The 27,254-nt window shown below is 45.3% G+C and overlaps 1 protein-coding gene across 1 annotated transcript in view; it reads right to left on the bottom strand.

The window, feature by feature from the left end:
- The window catches only part of LOC138491748 (lysosomal amino acid transporter 1 homolog), a 156,375-nt gene that overhangs the window by 87,927 nt on the left and 41,194 nt on the right, over positions 1 to 27,254 (bottom strand). Inside the window, exon 2 of the mRNA XM_069618445.1 lies at positions 4,455 to 4,584. Coding sequence (XP_069474546.1) covers positions 4,455 to 4,584 — 130 coding nt within the window. The remainder of the gene's footprint in view (positions 1 to 4,454; positions 4,585 to 27,254) is intronic.

The raw sequence follows: 27,254 nt of genomic DNA, 5'->3' as shown, positions 1-27,254 counted from the left end.
CCGACCCCTCCTGCCCGGCTAACTATCGCCCAATCTCCATCACTCCCTTCCTGGGCAAGCTCCTGGAGAAACTGGCCATCTCCCAGTTTAACCTCCATGCCGAAACTGTTGGTAGTCTTCATGACCATCAATCTGGCTTCAGAGCGGCCAGAAGCACGGAAACTGCTCTCCTGAACATCCGTGAGGACCTGCTCTTAAACCTCGACTCCAACACTCCGTGTGTTGTCATTCTGCTCGATCTCTCTTCTGCCTTTGACACTGTCAACCATGCCATCCTGCTCAACCGTCTGTGATAATCTGGGTATCACTGGTCAGGCTCTGGCGTGGCTGACCTCTTTGCTTTCCAATCGACCCTCCCAGGTCCAACTTGGGTCCTTCCTCTCTGACATCTTTTTCTCCACCTGTGGTGTTCCCCAGGGATCTAATCTCTCTCCCTGGCTGTTCAACCAGTATCTGCCACTCCTTGCCCACCGCATCGCCGCTCTCTGCCCCAAATTTCAGTGCTATGCGGACGATACCCAGCTCATTTTCAGGCTACCCTCGGCCTCCTCCTCTCCTTCCCTCATCTCTGACTGTCTGTCTGCTATCCAGGAATGGTGTGCCGCCAATGACCTCTGCCTTAATGCCAGTAAGACTGAGATTCTAGTCATCGGCACACCCACTCCCTCCTTCCCTGCAGCTCTCTGGCCAGCCTCTCTTGGCCCTCTTCCTGCGCCTACCTGCAAGGCAAAAAACCTCGGGGTCATCTTCGACTCCACACTCTCCTTCTCTCCTCATATATCTGACGTCTCTAAGAAGTCACACTCCAGCTGCACCTCCTCAGAGGTATTCTTCCCTTCCTCTCCTTCCCCCAGAAGCTCACTGTGTCCCGAGCCCTGGTTCTCTCGAAGCTGGACTACTGTAACAGCCTCTATCTTAATCTGCCTGCCTCCACTCTCCGCCCTCTGCAACTCATCCAGAACAGAACTGCAAGACTTGTCCTTGGCCTCAAGCCCAGGGACCGTATCTCTTCAGGACTGAAATCTCTACACTGGCTCCCAGTGGCTGCGAGGATTAAGTTCAAAACCCTCTGCATTGTCCACAAGGCCTTCTGGGGCCTAAATACCTCCAACTCTCTCTTCCTAAATATCTTCCTTCCCGAGCCCTTCGCTCATCCGTCTCCAACTCCCTCAGGGTCAGCTGCTTCTCGAAGCAACGAGCTGGGGGTAGATCTCTCTCCGCGGCAGGGGCCTCCCTCTGGAACAGCCTTCCTGCCTCCCTGAAACTTGAAGAGAACTATCTCCGGTTCCGGAAGCACCTCAAAACCTTCCTCTTTGCTTCTGCTTTCTCTCTCCCTCTCCCCTGCTAAATTCTTCACTGAACCTGCACTGAATCTGCAACTGGGCCACTCCCACCGACCTCGGTCCTGGGCCCAGCCACTCTCCACTTGCACTGCCTCCCTGGCAACCCCTGCACTGCGGGACTGTCTCTGTATCCCTACAGCCCCCCCTTCCCAGCACTTACCTTGCACTTGCCACCAGCTGGCCCTATTTATTTATTTTTATTCTACTTACTTTGTACTGCACTTCCCCCCTCCCCTTCCCCTTGCACTTTTTCCCTTCCCCCTACCCCTGCACTTGCGCGGTCTGAATGACACCTGGCCTAGTAGTATTGTTGTCTGTCTTCCCCTTGTTCCCCCCCTCCCTGCCTCGTCGCGCCTTGAAACACTTGTGTATAGGCGCGTTACAAATGCCATATCATATCATAACATGTCATATGACTCAAAGTATAAGGCCTCTGCAGAGAAATTATAACACGTGTTGCAAAGTACTTACTTGCTTTCCACGTGTTAGTGATGCAACCTTGATTCCTGAAACAGAATAAGTTAAAGTGCTACAAAGTTTTTACTTATCTATGAATTTCTTATTGCCATTCTGAAAAGTATACAATGTTATTTAATTGCCCTTGTATACAACGTTATTTACTTGCCCATGTAGTGGGTCCCCACGTTTAAAAAGTAAAATTGGTGTAACTACATATTCCTGAAATAGAATAAGTGTAAGGGTTTACGAACAAAAGGGATTTACTCACCTTGAACAGCTTACTGCCATTCGAAATGTGAACCCTTAGGTTTTGCTTACCGGCAACTGCTTACTGCCTTTCTGAAAAAGTCTGATAGAGTTCTTGCTTACCTTAGAATTCCACTATTCTGAAAAGTAACATTGGTATAACCACATATTCAAGAAATAGAAATGGTGTAATAGAATGTATTACAAAAAGGGTTTACTCAACTCACCTTGAATAACGTACTGCCATTCTAAATGTGTATATGATATGATATGGCATTTATAAAAACGCACCTATCCACAAGTGTTTCAAGGCGCAACTGAGGCAGATACTGAGTTCTTACCCTAGAAGTGCACACTGCCCTCCTGAAAAATAATTCATAAGTTCTTGCTAACCTTAGAAACAAAGGGTGGTGTCCTGCCACATGCATTTATCTCTTTACATATATATTCTCTGTAAAGAATATTTATTTTTTCATGCTTTGTATTGCTATAGAAAATTCTGCTTTTTGCTAACTTTCAATCAAATAGAAGAGCGAGAACAGTTATTGAGTACACATAGCTTTTTATTATTTAGCTAATGTTGAGATGCAGTTGTAACCCACAAATGTTTCTGTATTTAGCACTGTAGTGCCTTCTATTATACTGATTGTATGTTTTTGCAAAGAAGGCACACTGCAATTGTTTACACTGCCCAACAATTTATTGTATTTATGTACCCTTTTGCATCTGTTTGTCCACTTGGTTTTGTACTTAATATGTTTGTTCTACAATTTACAAAATAAGAGTATAACAAGAATGCAGAACTAATTGATGACCCAAAGAAAACCCTCTTCATTTAAAATAAAGCAAGCCATTGCGTTACAACTGCATCTTGACACTAGCTAAAAAATAAAAAGCTATGTGTCCTCTGTTTTCGCTCTTCTATTTGATTGAAAGTTAGGAAAAGCAGACTTTTCTATAGCAATACAAAGCATGAAAAAAATAAACATTCTTTACAGAGAATATATATGTAAAGAGATAAATGCATGTGGTAGGAAGCCACCCTTTGTTTCCAAGATTATTAGCTCATAAGTCTTCCCACAAAACTGAGCAGTCCTTCTAGTTACCCCTTGCTTACCTTAGAACTGTGTTCCACTATTCTGAAAAGTAATGTTGGTGTAACTATATTATTCTAGAAACTGAATAAGTAACATAGTGTACTACCAATAAGGTCTGCTTACCTTGAATTACCTATTGCCATTCTAAAATCCTAGTAAAGTGGCGTTACTCCCCTTGAATAGTACACTGCTATTGTAAATGTGTATCACTAGGCTTTGCTCCCCTTGAACTGCATACTGCTATTATAAATATAGTTTATGCTTTAGTTTACTTAACATAAGCATTGTGTTGGTTTTTATAGTATGTTCATGATTTATAATTGTACTTACCTTTCTGAAGAATTCTCTTTGACTGTATATATAAAATAAACCTCTATGTTTACTATATATCAGTGTATCAGCAATTCTTTGTACGTATCTACAGCCTTCACTCCCTCCTAAGATAAGCCTGACTGCTCTGTACACGCTACCAAAATAAGTATTACAGGTCTATACTAAGAGTTGGAGTTTACTGTATTGCCTAAGTGTTCGTTTTGAAAAGCCCCTTGTGTGGACCTTAGAAAAATGTCCTAACACGCTACATAAACGAATAGAGGGAAGCCCCACAATCAAAATTTAAATAGGGTCGTTGGAAGGCTCATACACAGTATGAACCAGATCTTGTACCCCCTGAGATGAAAGATAGGGATCAACCAATAAAGCGATTCACAGTGATCTATGCAAGGTAACTCAAGGGAATGCAGGGTACAAGGCGTGATCCCAACCTTTAGAATTTTAGGGTCCCTCAGGGTACACATCGGTTTACACACCACAAATGTGCGGTATCATTAGAGCTGGTCAGGAAGAGAGAGAGGAAAAATAAATGTAACAAAGTACAGAGACGCACATAAAAAAGCAGAGACCATACCGCAGAGTGGCAGCTTGGCATTTTCATTCTTATGGGGCTCGATGTAGGTGGTTTTGAAAGGGGATGGGTGGTGACTATAGTTATTAGTAATCGTCATTTGCACCGATTTATCTGAAAGGTTGACAAACACAGGATTACCGCACACCATACTAATGCACGAAACTAGAAGCTTGGGGCGGCATGCAATTTTCTCGAAAGGTTTCAGTAACAATTTAATCAGACTTTAAAAACTGGTTTGGGGGATGCCTCTAATCTTGAAATAAAATTGCAAATCAAAAACAGACCATGCAAGAAAAGAATGATGGGATATTTTTAGAAGCCAGGGTAACGTTATTGGAATCAGTTTGGCATCTGTGTAGCTTAGAAGACATTGAAGACAGACTACATAATGACACAGTTTACCTGAATTGGCAGTTGATTTGTCAAATAGCAGCCGATAAAATTAGTGACATCACCACACAGCCAGCAGAGGAGGAATCCCAAGGAAAGGGCTTGGTGCACATTCTCATTCTTGTAGGCAACATACAGCTGACTAAAGAGAACAAAATAAAAACACAAACAAAATGTTCACACCAAACCTACAAACAAATGTTGCTGCATAGACTAAGCAACTTGAAAAAACGTCAACTTTGTTTCAATTTATACATTTTCTGTCCAGGGCGTCGACATACCGTACACCTTTACAGTTCAAAACAAATAAACCCGAATTCTGAAACATTGGTACACGGAAAAGTGGCGTGCCCACAAGGGCCCCACCAATTTCCTGTGGCACCATTCTAAGGGGAGCACAAGGAGTGGCCGGATCACGTTGTGAAGGAGTGGCCGGATCGGTTGTGTTCTTGTTGCAGAAAAAACTTGAGGCTCAAGGACATTACAGAAATTACAGTTTTCTTTTTTGGTTATGTTATGTTAACATAACATTTTGTCGAAAGTACTGCAGACATCTGGATTCATTGTCAATACTGGTGTGGTGTAGACTTTCTGTGCAAAGTTGAAATCTATGACTACTCCATCCAACAGTGATTGAAACCGGACACATTAGTAAAGTAGAGCGCAGAACTGGTTACATTTGAAAATATAAAACCCCGAGATCCTCCGGCATGCGCACGCCTTACTATAAACTCTGCCCTCACCTCACCCTAGGTTAAAAAAAGGTGCAAATGTGCATGTGCGATATATATTATAAAGTGGTCGTCACCGCACTATAGTATCGAGATACATAGAAAACCCAAAAAAAGAATTGCTAATAACTTTGACTGGCATGACGGATTTGGCTGAAATTTTGAAATTAAAATACAGGCCCTCACACCCCCCTCCAACCCTCCGCTCCCCTTTCCATTTGGAAATTTTGGGAAAGATCTGTTAAAAAAATAAAAAAGTTGTTAAAGTTCAAAACTGCTGTTTTGGCCTAGTCCCCCATTCAGCTTCCCATAGTGAAAAAGTAAAATGTTACTCCAGCACACAGCCAAAACCCCTGGACGTAATTGCACGAGGTAAGAAACAACTTGGGCACGAAGTGTCGATTGGCAGGAGGGGGCTGGGGTTATTCAGTCCAGTAGTTTTTAAATTATTTGACGGAATAGGGGGTGCCCACTTCTCCCAACATTTTAGCAGCATCTCCCATGGTGCTTTGCAAGAGAGGTTTTTCAGAAATTAAAAAGCTGCCATTTTCTTCCCATTTCATGAGAGAGATGTTCGCAACATTTTTGAAATATTTGCGAATGTTCAAAAAAGGAAATGTTGAGTAATAGAGGTGGGGAGGGGGAAAGAGCACACCATGTGAATTTGGGGAGTTGGGGGGTGGGGAGGCCTCTGGGCACCACGTTCAGAGTTTGAGCATTTTCATTCAGCGTCATTTTTTGCATATTTGGGGTTATTTCATACTCAGGTTTATTTTTTGCATATTCCCTGGCTAGCGGGCCCAAAAGAAATGGCTACGAACAATGGCCTTGGCCACCTCGTGGGTCCAAATGGAACATATTCGAGGAACATGTACAGTGGACACGGCCAAAGGCCATGGCTTGTGGCTTGGTAGTGTTTTAAAATATACATTGGCCACAGTCAAAGGTAGTGCTCACTGGCCAGGGCCAAAGGCCCTGGCTAGTCTGCCTGAAAGACATGTATGGCCGTGGCCACCTTGTGGGTTCCAAAGAAACATATTGTGGGAACATGTACAGTGGACACGGCTGAAAGCCAGCTCACTGTCCTAGTGGGCCTGAAAGACACGTATAGTGGGCACGGCCGAAGTGCAACTAGTGGGTTCGAAAGAAACATATTAGGGAAACATGTACAGTGCACACCTGCTGTGGAGAGCTGTATGTACTTGCAGGCCATAGTAAATACCTCAGGAGGATAATGCATGTTTTCATTGAACTGGATGCAAAAGGGCACATATTGTAAACCCAGTATAATAGCTAGTGAGCCTAAAAAACAATTATGGTAAAACAATGGACCTATGTGTATTTTCCCTGGTCTGCCGCCCCCTTTACCCCACTACCCATGGAAAGAGGCCTGCTAAAAAACTTAAAACGCAGGCACAGTGTACACCCGACTTGCAGTGCAACCCTGTGCCTCTACAATGCCGCGACGATACAGGAAAAACACCCTTCCTTATAGATCCTCGTCACACTTAAATACTAGGACACTAGAGTATCATACATTTGGGAGTGCAAAAGTGGGAGTCAAAGAACATAAGTGAGGAGAATACCCCTGCAAAGTAGATACTCTGGGCCTGACTCTGAGCTACATGTTGAATAAGAAAAGTGTCAGGGTCTGATTCTGAAGTGCATTTAATATCAGAAAAGCGCTGTTCCTTTGAAAAACAGCACTTTTCAATCTGTGACGGAACAACACGTTTTTATTCGCTCCATATTCTGTGCCTATAATTTAATAGATACAAAATATGACGCAAATAAGTGTGTCGTTTCATCAGAGAATGACGCTCATCTGATCTCAGAATCAGGCTTTGTTCTGTCGGTCGTTGCCATGTGTTATGATGTAAGTGTAAATTAAAACAAGTTCATAAAAATGTATTACCAGATCCTAGTTAAGCATTGAGCTGCACTATGAGCTCATTAAGTTCTAAGAATGTTATTCTAAGAATGTTGATGGGTTACAGTTCAGACTGCAGGGAGAGAGCCATGTTGGCACTCGGCTCTCATAGGCCGCTGTCGCTGTAATGAAATAAATTACTGTTTCTTCATCACTGTTGCCTGGAGCCCTTATTTCCTCATTGGCGACGAGGATGGCTCTCAGCAGTGTGTCAAGCTGATTGGCCCGAGAGGAACGCGTACCTGTAGTCTTGGTGGTTGGTCTCGCAGAGGTCGCCAGTCTGGAGTCCAGGAACTGATGAGATAGCGGCACGAGGAATCAGCCTCTCCACCACCCAAATGAGGAACTGGGTGAAGGATGGACCAACCCCCAATGTCACAAAGGCACTCTCCCAGGTAAGCGTGACAAGAGGATGTAGGCTCAGATGGAGGGAACCATAGTCCAGGTAGAGCTTGTTGTCCAGACCATGAATCTTCCAAGAACCTCAGTGCAGCGACAGTTGATAGATAGACCAGTGTAGCAGAAAGGTATTCGTAGTAGGCAAAGGAGCTTGGCTGGTGCAGATAGTTCCAATGGTACACAGGATGAGATTCGGAGTCAGGCAAGACAGGAAAGAGTGAGGACAGTTGGAACTAGTTGTCTGGCCAATTAGAGAACTGTAGGAACGTGCCCAAGATGGAACAGGGGGAATGCAGGCTAGTGTGGGATAAGTCCCCTCTACACAATGATGACTCAGGACAGAACTCCGGAATGGGCTGAGGGAAGACTGACCCAGGGCAAAACCTAGGTAGTAGCTGGAGGCTGGCTGGCCCAGGGCCGAACCCAGGTGAGGATTGAAGGCAGGCAGGCCCAGGACAGGACCCGGATAAGAACTGGAGTCAGGCTGGCCCAGGGCAGGCCACAGGTAAGGACTGGAGGCAGGCAGGCCCAGGACAGGCCACAGGTAAGGCTGGAGGCAGGCAGGCCCAGGACAGGCCACAGGTAAGGCTGGAGGCAGGCAGGCCCAGGACAGGCCACAGGTAAGGCTGGAGGCAGGTAGGCCCAGGACAGGCCACAGGTAAGGCTGGGCAGGAACAACGAGGAAAGCGAAGCAAACCGCGTTGAGACGCGGGCAGCTTTGACTAGCGGCCTCTTTTATGGCCGCCGGCGCCCGAGAGGCCTGGAACGCAAACCGTTCCGTTTCCGGGCGCCGGCGAACCCAGAACGAGGCTTGGAAGGCAAGCCCCCACGGCGCATGCGCGGAACCGAGAGAGAGGACCTCCGCGCATGCGCCGAAGGCCGCCGGCCCTGTAATCCGTTGCTCCCCTCCCGGCGAGTCCCCAGACGCGAACGCGCGGGTAGACTCGCCAGGAGGAAATGGGAGCGGCAGACCCCAGTCTCCCGCGTGACATGACACTATGCCCCCTCCCAGGAAGACCCGGGGCCCCAGGCTTCCAGGGAAACCGTACGTAGAACTCACGTACCAGCCGGGGAGCATGCACGTGCTGGCGCGGTTCCCAGGTACGATCACAGGCCGGGTACCCCTTCCAGTCAACCAAATAGTGGAGCACCCCTCTACGGTACCGGGCATCACAGATCTCGTGTACCTCAAACTCAGGGCCCCCCTGTACCAAAACAGAGGCCGGACGAGGAGAGGTGCGGCCATAATCATCGACCACATAGGGTTTTAACAGGGACACGTGAAAAACGGGATGTACACGCCAGGAAGAGGGTAGGTGAAGACGGAAGGCTACAGAGGACAACCGTTTGGTGATAACAAAGGGTCCCAAATATCGAGGGGCCAGTTTGACGGGCAGATTGCGGAGAGGCAGGTTCTTTGAGGACAACCACACCTTGTCGCCCTCCTGGAAATTAGGTTCTGCACTCCTCTTCCTGTCTGCCTGTCTCTTCATCCGATCCTTGGCTTCACTTAAGATCTTGTGTGCAAGTTCTTGCTGTTCCCGGATGTGTAAGACCAGACCATCAGCAGAGGGAACAGTACTAGACGGAACTGGTTGAAAAGGCATTAACCGAGGATGTAGACCAGTGGAACAGAAGAATGGGCTGACTCCAATGGAGGCATGAACAGTGTTGTTGTAGGATACTTCGGCCAGATCTAGCCCACCTTTCCAATTAGACTGTGTGGCATTGGCAAAACAGCGGAGGTACCCCTCCAAAGTCTGATTGGTCCTTTCGGTTAGCCCATTTGTCTGTGGGTGATAGCCTGAGCTTAGAGCTCTATGTATTCCCAGATGACCACACACCTGTCTCCAAAATGATGAAAGGAACTGGGTACCTCTATCCGATATGATTTTCTCCGGTAGGCCGTGCAACCGGTAGATGTCGTGCAGAAACGCTGAAGCCATTTGAGTAGCTGTAGGGATTTTCCGGAATGGGATGAAATGGGCCAGTTTGGTGAAGCTGTCCACAACCACCATTATACAGGTGTACCCTTCAGATGGAGGCAAATCCACAATGAAATCGGTGGCGATGGTATGCCATGGATAGGGAGCCACTTCGGTGGGCATTAACAAACCCAATGGTCGTCTTCTGGGAACCTTGCACTGGGCACATATTGGACAGCTGTCAATGTACTTCTGGACCTCGGTCGCCCAACCAGGCCACCAGAACTGTCGGGATATCAACTCTCGAGTGGCTCTGACCCCGCGATGTCCTCCTATGGGTGAATCATGGAATCCGTGTAGAATGCCCCTTCTAATGGCTCCTCTGGGTATGTAGAGTCTTCTTTGAAAAAACAACAGTCCGTCTCGTTCTGATACTAGTTGCCGACTAAGAAGGGACGTTCTTTCTGGATCCGACCGAGTGGCTTCCGCGATGGACTTAAGGTGAGAGGACAAGGCCAGCAGAAAATGGCGAGGAGAAATCAGTGGCTGTTCTGGACAGGGCGTCCCATCTACGTTTTCCAGGGACCTGGAAAGCGCATCCGCTTTCGTATTGGAGGTTCCCGGGATATAAGTAACATGGAACTCAAACGGAGAGAAGAAGAAGGCCCACCGGGCTTGACGAGGAGTCCGACATTGCAGAGAGCGAAGATATTGCAGATTGCGATGGTCTGTCCGCACCTCCACAGAAAAGCGTGCTCCGAGGAGAAAATGTCTCCATTCCTCGAATGCGGTCTTGATGGCTAACAGTTCCCTTTCAATCACCGCGTAGTTTCGTTCGCTGGGACTCAACTTGCGAGAATAATAGGCTACTGGATGTTCTACCAACGTGATAGGATCTTTCTGAAGAAGGACTGCCCCTACAGCAAAGCTGGAAGCATCGGCCTCCACTATGTAAGGCAACTCTTCCTGGGGATGGCGCAGGATCGGGGCAGCCATAAAGGCCGACTTCAATACGTCGAAAGCCCGGGAAGCCACGAGATCCCATTCGAACGTGATCTTGCTGCTGGTTAGCCTGGTGAGGGGCGCCGAGATCTGTGAGAACTGTGGGATAAAGCGCCTGTAAAAGTTTGCGAATCCCAGGAAGCGTTGGAGAGCCTTGATATCGTGTGGATGTCTCCATTCTTGTATGGCTCGCACCTTCTTGGGATCCATCCCAATGCCTTCTTGATTGATAACAAATCCCAAGAATTCAATGCTGGGTTGGTGAAAGCTACATTTCTCCGCTTTGGCGAACAGGTTATTGACGGACAGCCGATGAAGGACCTCACGAACATGTTCCACATGCTCGTCTAAGGATTTAGAGAATATCAATATGTCGTCCAGATAAACCCAAACGGATAACCCTAACAGGTCACCAAAGATGTAGTCCATGAATCGTTGAAAAACAGCGGGAGCATTACATAGGCCGAAAGGCATAACCCTGTATTCAAAATGCCCAAAAGATGTCTTGAAAGCTGTCTTCCACTCGTCCCCACTCCTGATGCGCACCAAATGATAAGCTCCGCGGAGGTCCAACTTGGAGAAGATTCGCGCAGTATGCAGGGTTTCAAGGATGCTGCGAATTAAGGGTAAAGGATACCGGTCCTTGGCTGTTATGTCATTCAACTGCCGGTAGTCGACACAGGGTCTCAATGTACCTTCTTTTTTCTTTACAAAAAACAGGGGGAATCCTGCAGGCGATTTCGATGGCACAATGTACCCCTTTTCTAGACTCTCCGACAAATACTCCTGAAGAACTAGCTTCTCGTCACGTGTCAAAGCATATAGTTTCCCATGGGGAATAACGTGGTCCGGTAGCAGGTCAATGGAGCAATCAAAAGAACGGTGTGGAGGAAGGGGTATGTTGCCAGGTTCAGAAAACACATGTTTGAATTCGGAATATTCCTGTGGGACCAGAGACGTGGAACATAGATGAACCCCATTGCTGTCCGTTATTAGAGAAGTCGAGACGGTCCTGGTGGGAACGGGTAGCTTGCATTCTTGAGCACACCGTTCGGATGAAAAGGTCAAGGTCTGGGTTCTCCAGTCTATCAAAGGATTGTGGTGTTGCAACCAAGGTAATCCCAAAACCATCTTGTAGTTCGGTGACTTGATAACATCAAAGGCTAGTTCCTCGTAATGATCAGCAATCAGAAGGGCCAGTCCAACTGTGAACTGACTAACGGGTCCAGAAGACAAGGGAGTACCATCAATAAGCTCCACCGACAGAGGCGTGTGTCTGGAAACGAGTGGTATCTTATGTCTGGTGACGAACGTTTCGTCGATGTAATTGCCGGAAGCCCCACAGTCCAGTAGACCGGATACTTCCAGGTTCTTGTCTGGTAGTTTAATTCGGACCTTCAGGGTCTGTAGTACCGCTGGTTGCATGGGCAGACGTATAGAACAAATAACAGAAGGGTCTGAGGAAGGAATGGGACCTGTCGTTGCCCTTCCTGTATACGACAGGTCTCCTAGTTTCCCGACTTCTTCTTCTGCGGACGCAAAGGACACGTACCCAAATAATGTCCAGCTGCTCCACAGTAAAGACACAAACGCAAAGACCTCCTTCGTTTCTTCTCTTCTTCCGTCAAAGGTCCCCTCATGGCTCCTACTTGCATGGGCTCAGGTCCGGACTCGGTCGACCCAAACGAACCAGCAGGTGTGTTGGTTGTCCGGGGACCGCTTCTGTCAAGCCGACGTCTCTCAGCCTTTCGTTCGGCTAGCCTTTGGTCAATACGGAGTACTTGATCGATCAAGAGTTGAAGGCTCTCTGGTTCAGGGATGTGAAGTAACTCATCCTTGTACTCCTCTCTCAGGCCTCGACGAAACAGTGTCTTCTGTGTAATTTCGGGCCACTGGGAGTCAGTAGCCAAAAGTCGGAAACGGCTGATGTAGGTGATGACGTCATTGCTTCCCTGTTTGTAGTCCATCAATTGATTCTGTGCAACGGAGGCCAGGTTCGGCGTCTGAAATACCTCAAGAAAGGCCTTTTCAAAGGCAGCAAAGTCATTCAAAATAGGACTGTTCGTAACCACAAACGGAGTTGCCCAAGCTAATGCGTTCCCAGTTAGGTTCCCCAAGATGTAACCAATCTTGGCCCTATCAGTGTTGAAGTAGGTAGACCTGAAGAGAAAGTGTATTCTGCAGTGGTTACAAAACTCCGCCACCCGTCTAGGGTCTCCGTCGAATTTGATGGGTGTTGTATGAGCCAATGATCCCTCTCCTTGAGAGATACTAGGTGCTCCTTGCGTTATCATTTGTCGTAATGTTTGATTCTCCTGACGCAGGGCGGTCATCTCGGCCCTGAGCGCTAGCAACTCGTTCCTCATGTCCTGCGATTCATCCATCTCTGAATCAGGAGGAAGGCGTCTCAATCTGTCAAGCTGATTGGCCCGAGAGGAACGCGTACCTGTAGTCTTGGTGGTTGGTCTCGCAGAGGTCGCCAGTCTGGAGTCCAGGAACTGATGAGATAGCGGCACGAGGAATCAGCCTCTCCACCACCCAAATGAGGAACTGGGTGAAGGATGGACCAACCCCCAATGTCACAAAGGCACTCTCCCAGGTAAGCGTGACAAGAGGATGTAGGCTCAGATGGAGGGAACCATAGTCCAGGTAGAGCTTGTTGTCCAGACCATGAATCTTCCAAGAACCTCAGTGCAGCGACAGTTGATAGATAGACCAGTGTAGCAGAAAGGTATTCGTAGTAGGCAAAGGAGCTTGGCTGGTGCAGATAGTTCCAATGGTACACAGGATGAGATTCGGAGTCAGGCAAGACAGGAAAGAGTGAGGACAGTTGGAACTAGTTGTCTGGCCAATTAGAGAACTGTAGGAACGTGCCCAAGATGGAACAGGGGGAATGCAGGCTAGTGTGGGATAAGTCCCCTCTACACAATGATGACTCAGGACAGAACTCCGGAATGGGCTGAGGGAAGACTGACCCAGGGCAAAACCTAGGTAGTAGCTGGAGGCTGGCTGGCCCAGGGCCGAACCCAGGTGAGGATTGAAGGCAGGCAGGCCCAGGACAGGACCCGGATAAGAACTGGAGTCAGGCTGGCCCAGGGCAGGCCACAGGTAAGGACTGGAGGCAGGCAGGCCCAGGACAGGCCACAGGTAAGGCTGGAGGCAGGCAGGCCCAGGACAGGCCACAGGTAAGGCTGGAGGCAGGCAGGCCCAGGACAGGCCACAGGTAAGGCTGGAGGCAGGTAGGCCCAGGACAGGCCACAGGTAAGGCTGGGCAGGAACAACGAGGAAAGCGAAGCAAACCGCGTTGAGACGCGGGCAGCTTTGACTAGCGGCCTCTTTTATGGCCGCCGGCGCCCGAGAGGCCTGGAACGCAAACCGTTCCGTTTCCGGGCGCCGGCGAACCCAGAACGAGGCTTGGAAGGCAAGCCCCCACGGCGCATGCGCGGAACCGAGAGAGAGGACCTCCGCGCATGCGCCGAAGGCCGCCGGCCCTGTAATCCGTTGCTCCCCTCCCGGCGAGTCCCCAGACGCGAACGCGCGGGTAGACTCGCCAGGAGGAAATGGGAGCGGCAGACCCCAGTCTCCCGCGTGACATGACACAGTGTCTCCCTACTCCTTTGAAGTCTCGTCATAGCGCGGCCTGCATTATTCCACACTCCCGTGCGACAGCGGCCGCTGCAGGAGGGTCAGGAGGAGCGGAACAACAGGTCAGCAGGCGCGTCCCCTGGGGGTGTAATCTTGTCTTCCCCATTACTGTATTGACTCTGTCTCAAAGCAACAGTGTTTACTTTCAAGGATCCCCGGCTCGAGCACTAGTCACTGAGCAAGGAAGTGGGCGTGGCCTCCCTAGCATTGACATTATCGTTGCTGAGCAACCTGCCCATGCAGTTCTGGCAAGTTTCAGGAGCCAGCCATTATGACATGTATCCATTCTGTGGATGAGCAGCCATCACGTTTCAATTCAGACTGATGTAAGGAGGATTGTGACATCATACACAAGGGATTGTACTCATACAAGACTGATCCCTTTGTCTGCATAGCACAGCACTGCTCAGTCTGTGCATCCACTGGGCATACTTGAACTGATCCAGAGTCTATTGGTTGCATCTAGCAAGCCCACTCTTTACCACCTTTTTTTACCGCTTAAGACATGGCAGCTTCAATACCTCCGCCAATGTAATTTTTGACTGAACCTGGACGCCCCCAAGTTAGGTGGGACAGGTGGAAAGACATGTTTGAAAACTACCTGGTGGCAATGGGAGGAGAGAGATTCAGCTCAACTCGCAAAAAGGCATTATTATTTCACAATCTTGGTGTGGAAGGCCGTGCAGTGTTTGATGGGTTAGGCAGTGCACAAGCTGGTGAAGCGGAGGACACAGATGAATATGCCCTTGCGATTAAACAACTCAAGGATCATTTTGAGCCAAAATAAAATGTTACATTCGAGAGGCACAAGTTCTTTCAGCGTATGCAGGAGTCCTCAGAATCCGTGGAATCGTAAATAGCCTCATTAAGAACATTAAGCCACTCCTGTGAATTTGAACATCTATCTGACTCGTTAATTAGAGATCAGTTAGTGAGGTGCACAAATAATATTAGGATACAGGAGAAATTGTTGGCAAGAGACATGAAGTTGGATGAAGCAGTGGACCTAGCCAGAAGCATAGAACAAACCTCACAATATGTCAAAGAACTGAAGTCTGACAGAGTACCCAAGCTGTGTGCGCAGTTGATCACAGGAAGAGACTTAATGTCAATACAAGCAGGAAAGGAACATGGGGTGCGAAGTGTACCAGATGTGGCAGTGTCAAGCATGGTCCGAATTACCCTTCGTGCCCAGCAAGGAATGCTGAATGTTTCAAGTGTAGGACCAGAGGACATTTCGCTAATGTATGCAAGAGGTCATCAATAAATCTCTTAGAAACCAGAGACACCCAAGAAGAAGGTGCTCACTCAGCTTACAACATACAGGAGGTATACTTCTCGCAAGACAACCCCAGACATGTCTTCGAGATTTCGACCATTGGAGGAGGAGACAGCAAAGGTCCAACAGATGTTTTTGTAATTGATGGTCAAGAAATACTCATGAAAGTTGACACATGTTCCCCATGGACCATCATTTCTAAAGAGACATTTAAAGATGTTCTAAAAAAGGATGAATCAATGCTGGATCCACCAAGAATTCCGCCCTGCGGCTATGCGGAATCCCCTATTGAGATGCTGGGACAGTTTACTGCAAGTGTGCAATACAGAGGTGGAGAATGCATAGCTGACATTTTGGTTGCAAGAAAGGGAGCCTCCCTTTTAGGTTGGGAGGAACAAAGGAAGTTGAGAGTTAGGGTGCAAGCAAGTGTCACTGAGCCTGTCACCATTGCAGAGATTGATGATATGTGGTCAAGAGAGTTCCCAGAGGTCTTCACCGAAGGTCTGGGCAGACTCAAGAACTTCGAACATCATATTAGACTAAAGAAAGAATCTCAGCCTATTGTTCATAAAGTGAGACATGTGCCGTTAAACATGAGAGCGCAACTACGCAGTGAACTCGATAACTTAGTAGATAAGGGTGTCATTGAACCTGTTGAGGCCACAGAGTGGTTGTCCCCCATTGTCTTAGTGGCCAAAAATAATGGTAAATTAAGACTCTGTGTAGATTTGCGCAGTCTTAATCACAATATTCTGGTGGAGAGACATCCCCTACCCAACATTTCCGAGACACTCTCCACTTTTGGCGAACCCAAATTGTTCTCTGTCATTGATCTCTCTGCTGCCTATCACCAAGTTCCCCTTTCCCGAGAATCGCAACATCTCACTGCCTTTATCACACCTGAAGGCACTTATAAATACAATCGCATGCCATTTGGGTTGGCCTCGGCCGCATCTGTGTTCCAAAAGGTGATGGAGGAAGTGTTAAAAGGGTTGGAAAATGTTAAGGTGTTTCAAGATGACATTCTGATTTTTGCAAGTAATGAGCATGAGCATGACAGAGTACTTAGGGCAGTACTATGCAGACTGAAAGAGGCTGGGTTAACGGTCCAAAGAAGCAAATGTAAAATAAGTGTTAAGGAAGTGGAGTATCTGGGACACAAAGTTTCGAAAGAAGGTATTTCTCCCAAAAAGTCACTCATAGAAAGTATTAGTAATACTCCTCAGCCCCAAGACAAGGACCAACTACGTTCTTTCATGGGACCAGCGGAATATTACCATAAATTTGTGAATGGCTTTGCATCCATCTCATCTCCATTGAGGGAGTTACTAAAAAAGAACGTGAAGTACACATGGTCCAAAGAGTGTCAGGAAGCATTCTTGCAAATCAAAGATTGTATAGTCAAGGCCCCATCCTTAAGTGGATTCATGTTTGGCAGGAAAACGTTGCTTTCAGTTGATGCTAGTACCCTTGGTTTAGGAGCAGTTTTGACTCAGTTTGACTCAGGCAAAACTGAATACACAATTGCATTTGCATCCAGGCCACTTAGAGGAGCAGAAAAAAATTACTCGGTCATTGAAAGAGAGGCACTAGCAGTATTTTGGGCAGTCACGCACTTCAAGTTCTTTCTATGGGGTCGACCTTTTATTGTCAGATCAGATCACAAGCCTTTGGTTCAATTGATGAACGGTTCTGAGTGGGCCAAAGTGTCTCCAAGAGTTTCGAGGTGGATGGTAGAACTCTTGGGTTATAATTTCAAGGTGTGCTACATTCCCGGGAGGAAGAATGTGGTACCAGATTGTTTATCCAGATTACCTGTATGTGATGGTGAATTGGAGGGAGCACCTGAATTTCAAGATGTGAGCATTGCAGAAATTGAGCATGATGCCATTGATAAAGAGATGTGGATAATAGCTGGTGAGGAGGATTTAATATTGAATCAAGTTATGATTTGGACCAGAGAAGGATGGCCTCACAAGAATGTTGTGGGAAAAGAGTTTGACAGATATTTTGGTGTGAAGGACGAGTTAAGTATGTCTGAGGACGGATGTAAACTTAGAAAAGGAAATAGGATAATACCCCCCAGTGGAGTCAGATCTCATTTAGTAAATATAGCACATCAAGGTCACCTGGGCATGGGAGGAACAAAGAGATATTTGCGGCAATATTTCTGGTGGCCCGGGATTGACAGCGATGCAGAGAAGTGTGTTAGGGGTTGTAGAGAGTGTGGTAAGAGTGACAAGACCAAGATGGTTAGAGTACCAATAAATCCTGCCAAAGTACCGAGTGAACCATGGCAGAAAGTTGCAGTTGATTTGATAGGACCATTACAAAACCTTGACAATGGGTATAAATACATTGTTGTGTTAGTAGACTACCATTCCAAATGGATTGAATGGAAGGCTTTGCGTGAGGCAACCACTGCAGAGATGGTGTTATTCTTCGAGGAAGTGTTTTACAGGGAGGGTTTCCCGACAGAATTAATCACTGATAATGGAGTACAATTCTGTTCTGAAAGGATGTTAACTTTCTTGAAGAAATTTTGCATCAGACACACTAGAACTGCTTTTTATCATCCAAGGGCCAACGGCCTCGTTGAGAGAGCCAATAGGTTCATAAAGGGTGGTTTGCAATTGGCCATGGCTTCTAATCTAAGATGGTTTGGTCTAGTAAGAGAAATGATATGGAACTACTGTACCACACCACACTCAGTTACAAATGTATCTCCGTTCATGTCATTGAAAGGGAGACAACCTGGAACAAAACTATGTCCAGGGTGGATGGACTTAGCCAAGAGTTCCAACACTGATCGCGAGAGAATTATGACTCTCATCAAAGAAGCACAGGATGTGTACAAAGAAAGATTTGATGAGGACAAGAGTGTCAAAAGTAATACCTGGAAAGTGGGAGATTGTACTCTCATAAAGAACCCTAGATTCACTCCCAAATGTGTAGAAAGCAAATACATTGGTGCCAAGAAAATATCTGCAGTAAGAAAGAATGTAGTAATTGTAGAAGGGGGGGGGGAGTGTTGGTCAATGTCCAGAATTGTGAAATGTCCAGAATGCATGAAGGACAATGCACATGATAAACATGACAATGGTGAACATGACAATGGTGAATTTGCTAATAACAGTATCAGAGACTCTAGTGTCATAGATAAGTGTTCCAAGGATGACAACAATTCAAGGTCTGCAGCAGAGACACATTCAAGTAGAGTCAAGAACAAACCCAGCTGGTTTAAGGATTATTATGTGCAGTAAACAGCTGTATGCACATAAGGGATGAGATGTGTTATGATGTAAGTGGAAATTAAAACAAGTTCATAAAAATGTATTACCAGATGCTAGTTAAGCATTGAGCTGCACTATGAGCTGATTAAGTTCTAAGAATGTTATTCTAAGAATGTTCATGGGTTACAGTTCAGACTGCAGGGAGAGAGCCATGTTGGCACTCGGCTCTCATAGGCCGCTGTCGCTGTAATGAAATAAATTACTGTTTCTTCATCACTGTTGCCTGGAGCCCTTATTTCCTCACCATGCTGCAACATCTTTTGCAAGAGCCCTTTTAGCTACACTATGGCAAATGTATGATGGCCACACAAAAACAGACACGTACTCCAACAGCGGTTCTTGCGATTACCAAAACAAATGCAGGGACGTTTCAACACCCTGGGAACGAGGAGTTGCTTACAGTGATACATGTCATGAAGTGTACTAAGTCGCATGAGCTATGGATACGATAGGGCGCACGGTGGCTGGGCCCAAAATAATTGTATACTTTTGTCACGACATCATTATCTGCCATTTCAACTCGTATCATTCACATATCCAAATACGCGCGTGCGCGCAGACACACGCACACAAACAAACTAAAGCACCTTTAAAATTGCTGCTGTTCAGCACATCTATAAAAGGCAATGCAAAAGGCTTTCTTTTATAATAGGTGGGAGTTATGTTAAAAAAATAAAAAAAGCACACCATAAAAAAACAACATGACAAAATAAGAGACCAATTCATTCAGAACTAACTGTCAGGTTCCATAGTAAATGGGTGGTAATTAAAGAATTATTATCCTTATGTTCTTTGTTTATTTCATTGTTAGGTTTAAAAACTAAATATAGTCCTTTCACTGTTAAAATGGTTGGGCCTTAACTTCCATATTCAGAGTACTGCAGATACCCCAAGCCAAGATGGAGGGCAGAGGCAGGAGTTCTGATTGGGTGGCAGGTTGACAATGGTGTGACTCCCAACATTCTAAACTGCCTTTCATTAGTTTAGTTTCCTGAGCTGGTCATGTTTCTGTTTATCTCCTATGTTTTGGGCCTTGGAAAACTCTTAAGAAAATATCTTCAACACTAAAAGAAAAAGAAACAACTCATTCAAGTTACATCTACTCTAAAGAAATTAATTTTCCCTGTGGGAGAAAATGCTGAGAGGTCTTCTAAAGCAAAAAATAAGCTAAGTACTTTTTATGTAATTAATCTAAATGAACTGCTTAAGTTAGCCTTATCTTCTGTTATTTTCTCCTCTGAAGTGCAAGGATTAAAAGACGTTGTGTTGTGAAGCCAGTGTTTTTTCATGGCAAACTCATTCATCAGAGATTAAGTCATGAAAACATGATATTTAAAGGCTATTAAAGTTAATGACTGCACAGGCAACCTTGTTTTTTAAAAGCAGCACCAAGAAGGATATTTATTTTTGAGCCAAGGTATTTTTAACAAAGAGGAAAATATATAAGACTTGTTTACCATATTATATGAGGAATCTTCCAAATGCATCTCATTACATGCAAAGACGTTTTTGAGGAATAACTACTTTAAAACTGCACTCAACATTAAATGGTATTTCCTTTGGTTGTTGAACTATTTCCATAAAGAGAGGTAACTGAAATGGAATGAACTGATTAAGGAAATAGTATCATTTTAAGGAAAACAAAAGATTATTTCTGTGTTTTCAACTATTTTTTCAAGTGTGCTTCATTCAAAAGACTCATCTTCTTGAGACATTCTGGAGTTTGTGTTCGCAGTTTTATTGACATTGTTTGGAAACACATTTTCTTTTCTTCAAGTTCATTTATTTCCACAAGGAGCCTCCATCAGTTTAGTCACTTGTAATGACATTCAGTTCATTGGTTTTCAGCAGCACAGTTATGAAACATGACCACCAAAGTTTGCTTTTAGGGTAAAAGAGTTGGAGTTATTTCAAAACTAAAAAAAATATATAGAAATAATTATCATCCTCTGGGCTTTTTGCAGAGGGTATTCAGGTAGGATTGTTGATATTCATAAAATAATAGTTGTTTAGTTTTGTAATATTATTTAATGCTTAACAATTTTCATTCATGCAGAGACCGGATGAAGATAGAAGATCCAGTATCTGATTTGTTATTTTATCCACTTTTCCCCCTTCCCCCCAGGGGTGTCTAGTACTCAGCTGTTCAGTTTAGTTGTGAGCTAGACATCTTAGTGGGATCGTGGGACTCAGCAGCTCCTGCGTTGGATGTGGATATTACCAGCCTGACACTAACAAATTGGCTGTAGGTCTAAAAATTGCATGTACAATGTAACCTACCGGAATACAATATATTTAAATTGGTATCGAACTGATTCGGGAGTAGAACAGTATTTAAAACACAAAACTCTGAGGCACCACTTTCAAAAGAACATAGATCGCTGAAACACAAAAGGTTTGTATACTGGTATGCGCACACATTTAGAACAATATCAAATAAACAGAGAGCTCATCAGTGTTACATTTGTAAAGTCCATTTGCACAGGAATATGCACATTCACTTTGCGAAGACGTGAAATAAATGACATTCCAAATTCCGGGCATTCTGCTGAATTTCCATTATTTCCTTCCGATTCATGCAGCATGTCCGTTATCCTTCTCGCAACTACCCATCAAGTTGTACATCTTGGTAGGTCTTCGTTTGCCTTCATGTAGGTTAGTTACGCCAACAGAGTCCCAATATTGCAAAAAATACTTCTTAAATGGTAAGCAGAAACTAAAAATGGCTCGGCCTCTAGAGGTGGCACGTTAGCACCACCACTATGAGACAAAACTAATGCCATGGAGCGGAGAGGGGAAGATAGCATTTGCCGATGAATACATACATGTACCTGGTCTTTGCCATGCTTCCCGCTCTGTGCACATTCCGATTACTGCTCATTTGTTGTAGGCACATGCACGTCATTACATGATATGCGCTGGCTATTTTGCAACCGCCATCGCCGATGTCCGTTTTTCACAGAAAGCGTGCTGGCTGCAGCTATCAAGGTTCACAAGACAAACGGCCAACTTGTGTGTTCCCTCCCCTGCAGAACACAACATTATTTCACAAGCGCTCAAGATAATGTTTATGTTTTGGAAAAAACAACTACCTCCCCAACTCTAAAAAAGAAGACAAGTTGACTGCAAAGTCCTGGCCAACTGCTGCCAATGCGTCTTACTTTAGGAAAGAAATGGGTAACAATGACAGGAGTAAAGCAAAACTCAATCACTTAACTGGACACCAAACCGGCTTCAACCAGTTTTGTGAAGGCTTAATTCCCCTGCCATTTCTAGACAATAACCCTGCAACGCAAAAGTTCTGGACCATGGTGCATTTGACACAGACAACCAAGGTACACTGATCAAAAGACTAGACAAATCTTTGGGTAGTTGAGGCCACACCCTTCAAAGGATTGTCCCTTTCCTTCAAAAAAGAGAATCAAGTGAGATCTGGACTCTTGTAAGGATCAGTTAATTAGTACTTCAAGCCTCTGGTTTTGTCTCCTTGGCTCTTCAATAGCTACATGAAGCCTCTGGCTGAGCCTCATTACTCCCTTTTCCCTCCAAACATATGCAGACGACACACAGATTGCTTTCAAAGTAGGAGAAAACTTGTCGATCTCCCAGATTATCTCAGCCTGCTTCTAGCGAATCCAGGATTTACATTGGTCTCTGCCAAAAGGCCTCGAAAGCAGAAATGATCTTCATGGGCATGAAAATGTCCCCCGTTTATCCTTCTCCTGCACTTCCACAGTGCCTACTTTCAGCCATCGCCAATGCAAAGAAAACTGGTGACCATTATTGATAACAATTTCATCTTCTCCCCAAAACTTTTTGTTTTGTTTTGGGGGGGGGGGTAGGTTACATTTGATCACCTCCACACGCCCAAATGCCTCCTGGCATTCCTCAATGTGTCACGCAAAATTAAAGCTATGAAAGCAATGCCTCAGACCCGTACTGACTAATTGAACAGGCTCTTTCTTCTCTTCATCATCTACCCAGCGCTACAGTCTAGGCAGCCTTCCAAACTGGGTGCCCTCTATGACCCAGACTAGCATCATGCTTGATTATCCTCACCATCACAGCCCCCCGCCCCAAATTTCGTGGATGATCACTGCATTAGTCCTACTCAGAGTCACCTGTAATACTGGATCGACCCGTTGCCTCCAGGACCGTTGCACTCTGAACTGTTCCCATCATCTGGGTCGTGCAAGTCCTTACCAATAGGGTTATATGCCATGTTGTGTTTCTCCTCCCACCTCCCCCCTCTCCGAACTCCCATCCTCCACTGCACTTAACTGGTTGTGGGATTTACTTTTTCACTCCCTAAATCATGTTTGTTCCAACTTCAAAAAATAGGGAGTTAAATACTCCCAAGCAGGGCGCAAAATAATGTGCACTAGTCATTGGCTAGTTATAATTGAATCTTGGCAAGTAAGAAATGGTGTGCAGTTTGTATAGATGGAGGCAGAGAGTGCTGTTTTATTGCTGGCTACTAGCTTGCAAGTTGAACATTTCCCCCCTGCCTGCTCCCACTTGAAAATCTTATCTGGAGCTCTGAGTGTACGAAAGGCTACTTTGGCGTTCTAAGCCCCGTGAATTTTTTTATTTTTTTTAAAGAATTTTCCTAGACCCGTTGAACATGTAAAGATCCTATATCTAACTTAAGGAGTCTTAAAAACTGAAAATAAACTTTTAGGGCTATGCGGGTGACTTCCTTTGCCAAATAGAGCTTCAAAATAACATATCAAGGGAAGATGCATGGATATTAAATTGTGCTTGCGTGAATATAGTATTGTGTCTATGTCTGAGCACAACAGGGTGTTGCACCTAAAGCACAGCACCCATTCATTTTTTGCAACACAAACCTTTAAAAATAAAAAGGCTAGAAGAATTTAAAGAGATTAATAAATAGGACTGAAGACAACTGCATACATGGAAGCTCATAGCGAATGAGATCAGGATTAATGTACATTAAAATAGTTGATAGGATGATAAGGGAAAGAAGATGGTAAGATCACAAAATGTATCAAGTATGGAGTACAGTGACAATTGAGCAATACAAGCAGATGTAGGACATAGATGGAGCTTTGAGACATTACTTCTAGGTAATAGACATGTTTGTATTTGAACCATTACAATTTTTGAAAGAACGCAACAGGTGTTGTTTTAGTGAAGGAAGTGATCAATAGTAAACTTAATTTGAGGATAAAGTGTAGAGAATTAGTAATTTCACTGATTGGTCTTGTCGCCAGCCAAGGCTTCAGATAAAATTTGTAGTGAGGGTGTTCTTAACCATTTATTACAGTTCGGAGTACATCAATATTTTAGAAAGTAAAAAAGTTATTCCAACTCCCAATGGAGGCATCGTTCAAGCGAATAAAAATATACTTGGACTATTAATTTGTAAACCACTACTCTTTGCCCCTAGAAGCGCATGCACATTGGAAGATGCCTTTTTACCTTAAAGCTGCTCTTCAGATCAAGAAGTGATAAATAGTATTAGGTGTCCTTACTGTGACACCCCTATATTTGTACCACTGATCTGAACGTATTTTTAGTGCCATGTGGTAATAGGGGCAGTATCCTCCGAGTTAGTTATCCATTTGTGGTTGCAAGTGTTAAACATCTTTTTTTTATGTTTGAGTATGCACATGTTTTTAGGGAGTATAAGTGGTTGGTACACCACTTATCCGCAGGGTTGACCCCAATCATACCAGCCTTTCGGAAGAAAATGCATGCCATGTTTCCTATAGGTTATTCTCGCTTTGCCTGTCTGGAGCAGTGATGGGGGTTGTTTTGTACTCTGCAGGAGCTGGGTGAGGATGAAGATGGAGAATGGTTAATCAGAGAACTGTTGGGGGAGAGCTCCCAGTTACGCTAGAGCGATACTGGAAGTCTGCGGATTGGAGGGCCCAACACCCTCCCCCAGTATACACGGAGAACTCATTCAATGGCAAACCGACAGGGATTGACACAAGAACTCAGAAAGATTCCAGCATGTCACACAGTAAATGGCGCGCAGGCCACTTTTGTCTTGCAAACACGTCACTGCTCCGCCATTACTTAGGCCTCTCTCCAGAAACATATTGCAGCGTGGGATTGGCTAATAACCTATATGGGTACCTATACATGTTATTCTATTGGCTCTTCCATGTCAGGTGGCTGGCCTGTTCGATCTCCAATTCAATAAGTATAACATTGTTGCAGTGCTGTGGACTTAGCATTGGTTGTTGCCCATTGCTACCCACCCCTAGGGTACTAAACTGTGATTGGTTAGGACCGACGTCCCCAGGCCTGGGACACAAAATGGTTCTCAGCTGTGGACATTCTCAAGGTGATGAGAATGATTAAGTGTCTGTATTGTAACTTGTGTGCACCACCTTTGCCTTATGAAAATATTCTCCTGCTCGGCGCAACACTTGTTGCATACTTGTTGCAGTCCGTGTCTGTATGGCCGAGATCGGCTCTCCTTTCTCACCACCGATCACTGTCCATTGTTTGCTTCAGCTGCATCACGTGTTTAGAGACCACGAAATTGAGCTCTGCAGCTCCAAATTATGAGGATTTATTCCTTTTTTCTTCAGCTGTCCCTTTGTCATCTGGGGATTACAATGTCTTCTGTATCTCTTGACCTTGGCTGCAGGTCCTGTGTCACAAGTCTTGCTCTCTGTCCAGCCTGAACCAGCTCTGCTCGTCCTTTGCTCAGTGATATGAGGCTGCTGTAATTTTCCTAAACATAATGCGGCGTCTACATTGTCCACGCTATACTAAATTCTCCATAGGTTAGTCACACTTGGCTCTGTTAGGTCCCATAGGTGCTCCTGCAGTTCTATAGGGTTATTTGTGTTTAAGCATCTGCAAGCTTTACTCAGGATCTCTTGTGCCTTGCGGTTTCTGCGTTGCTGCATTTGACTAATGGCAAAAATAATAAAAGTGAAACAGTATGTATAGGTATCTGTCCTCTAAGTGAGTGTGTACAAATATATATATATATATATATATATATATATATATATATATATATATATATATATATATCTCATTGGCGTAATAGGGCTTTGTCAGAAATAGAATGGGTGATTGCAGTGTTTTCTGGCCTTCCGTCTTGTCATGAATTTGATGGGGGTCGGGGGGGGGGGGGGGAGAGATCCTGAATCCCTCTTCAGAACCCCCCTCAAACTTCTGCTATTACCTGTTGGAAGTTCAAAACGGAAATGATAGAAGATGGCAAACATTCTGAGTTAGGTGTGATTTTATTGTACAACGGTAGATCAGGTTTCGGGTTGGAATAAACGCCTACAGGATCTAGGGCATGATTCTAAAAATAATTAAGGACACATTTGAAAACATACTTTCATGGATGATGCAAAACAAAGTATGTTTTTCTTTCTAGCTTCGTCCCAGAACCATGGAATGCCAATTCAAACAAACATCTTAAACCTAGTCTTAACCAATCTCTGTCCCTCTGCATGCACCATAGTCTGTCAAACGAACATCCAAAAGTGTTGGCTAACATAACATTGCAACCCTACTCTGAACAACCAATTCACCCTCCTGTCAAAGCCACTGCTTCCAAACAGAAATGTTCCAGGTCTTGCCCGTGTGAAAGTTTCACAAAGCTATTTTAATCAAGCTATTATATGCTTCCCTGCCTATGAGACCTACTACAGTGTCTCTGCTTTTAATAGATTAGAGATCCTAAGTTAGGCTTGGTGGTTCATCATTTATCTGGCGCCTACTTACAGTTTGTAGCGGCACACCTACTTGACATCAGCTGTCCGTGCCTACTCACTTAGTTCAATGTACGTGCACCAGCCAACTGGCTATACACTTCTGTTCCTGTGCCTGGTCACTCTATCAGTAGCCTGGCCCCCATTTAATCAGCACACCCTAGCCCAGTGCACCTCCATGATTCAATTGCTGGTAACTATGTCACCCGCATTATTTCTCACTACCCCGTATCAGCCAGCTATAGTAAGTAACTACTCTCCTATCGCCATGTCCCCAGGCCCCCAGCAAACCATCACCTCCAATCCCTCTGGCTTGCCATCACTTCTGAATCCTTATTTGAATTCTACGGCCCTTTGGTTGAAACACTTCACTATCAAACCTACACCTAATCAGCCATGCACATTACATCTCAGGAATCTGAGGCTAGGTTCCAGATTTCCCCACATAACTAGGCGTTCCCACACCCTCTCTACCATGGCTAAATTTAGCAATACCCTTGACCATAGCTCACTAAGTCTTAAGTCGGTAACCATTAAAAACACCCATCTTAAAGTCGCTTCGAACCACAGCAACCCCACAAAACACAATAAGCCATCAATTAAGGGTGCCCTTATCAATGCCAGGTCCCTCCTTGCCCACGGGTTGGACATTGCTGATTTCATTACAGTCCAAGATTTAGACTTTTTAGCCATTACCGAGTCTTGGCTACATGCAGCAGCCGGTCCCTTACTTTCTCTGGCTATCCCTTATGGCTACTCCAGCCTGAGATGTGACCGCAACACCAACCAATCTAAAGGCAGAGGCATGGCCTTCATATTCAGAGGTTCCTTTGCCATGAGACCCATCCCTAATCAAGATATCCCCTCAGCAGAGCTACTCTGTCAAAATGCCC

The sequence above is a fragment of the Ambystoma mexicanum genome, chromosome 10 (assembly GCF_040938575.1).
Source record: "Ambystoma mexicanum isolate Mex_15411 chromosome 10, UKY_AmexF1_1, whole genome shotgun sequence".
Taxonomy (NCBI): domain Eukaryota; kingdom Metazoa; phylum Chordata; class Amphibia; order Caudata; family Ambystomatidae; genus Ambystoma; species Ambystoma mexicanum.
The sequence above is the reverse complement of the archived record's forward strand: the minus strand, read 5'-3'. Positions and strand labels throughout refer to the sequence as shown.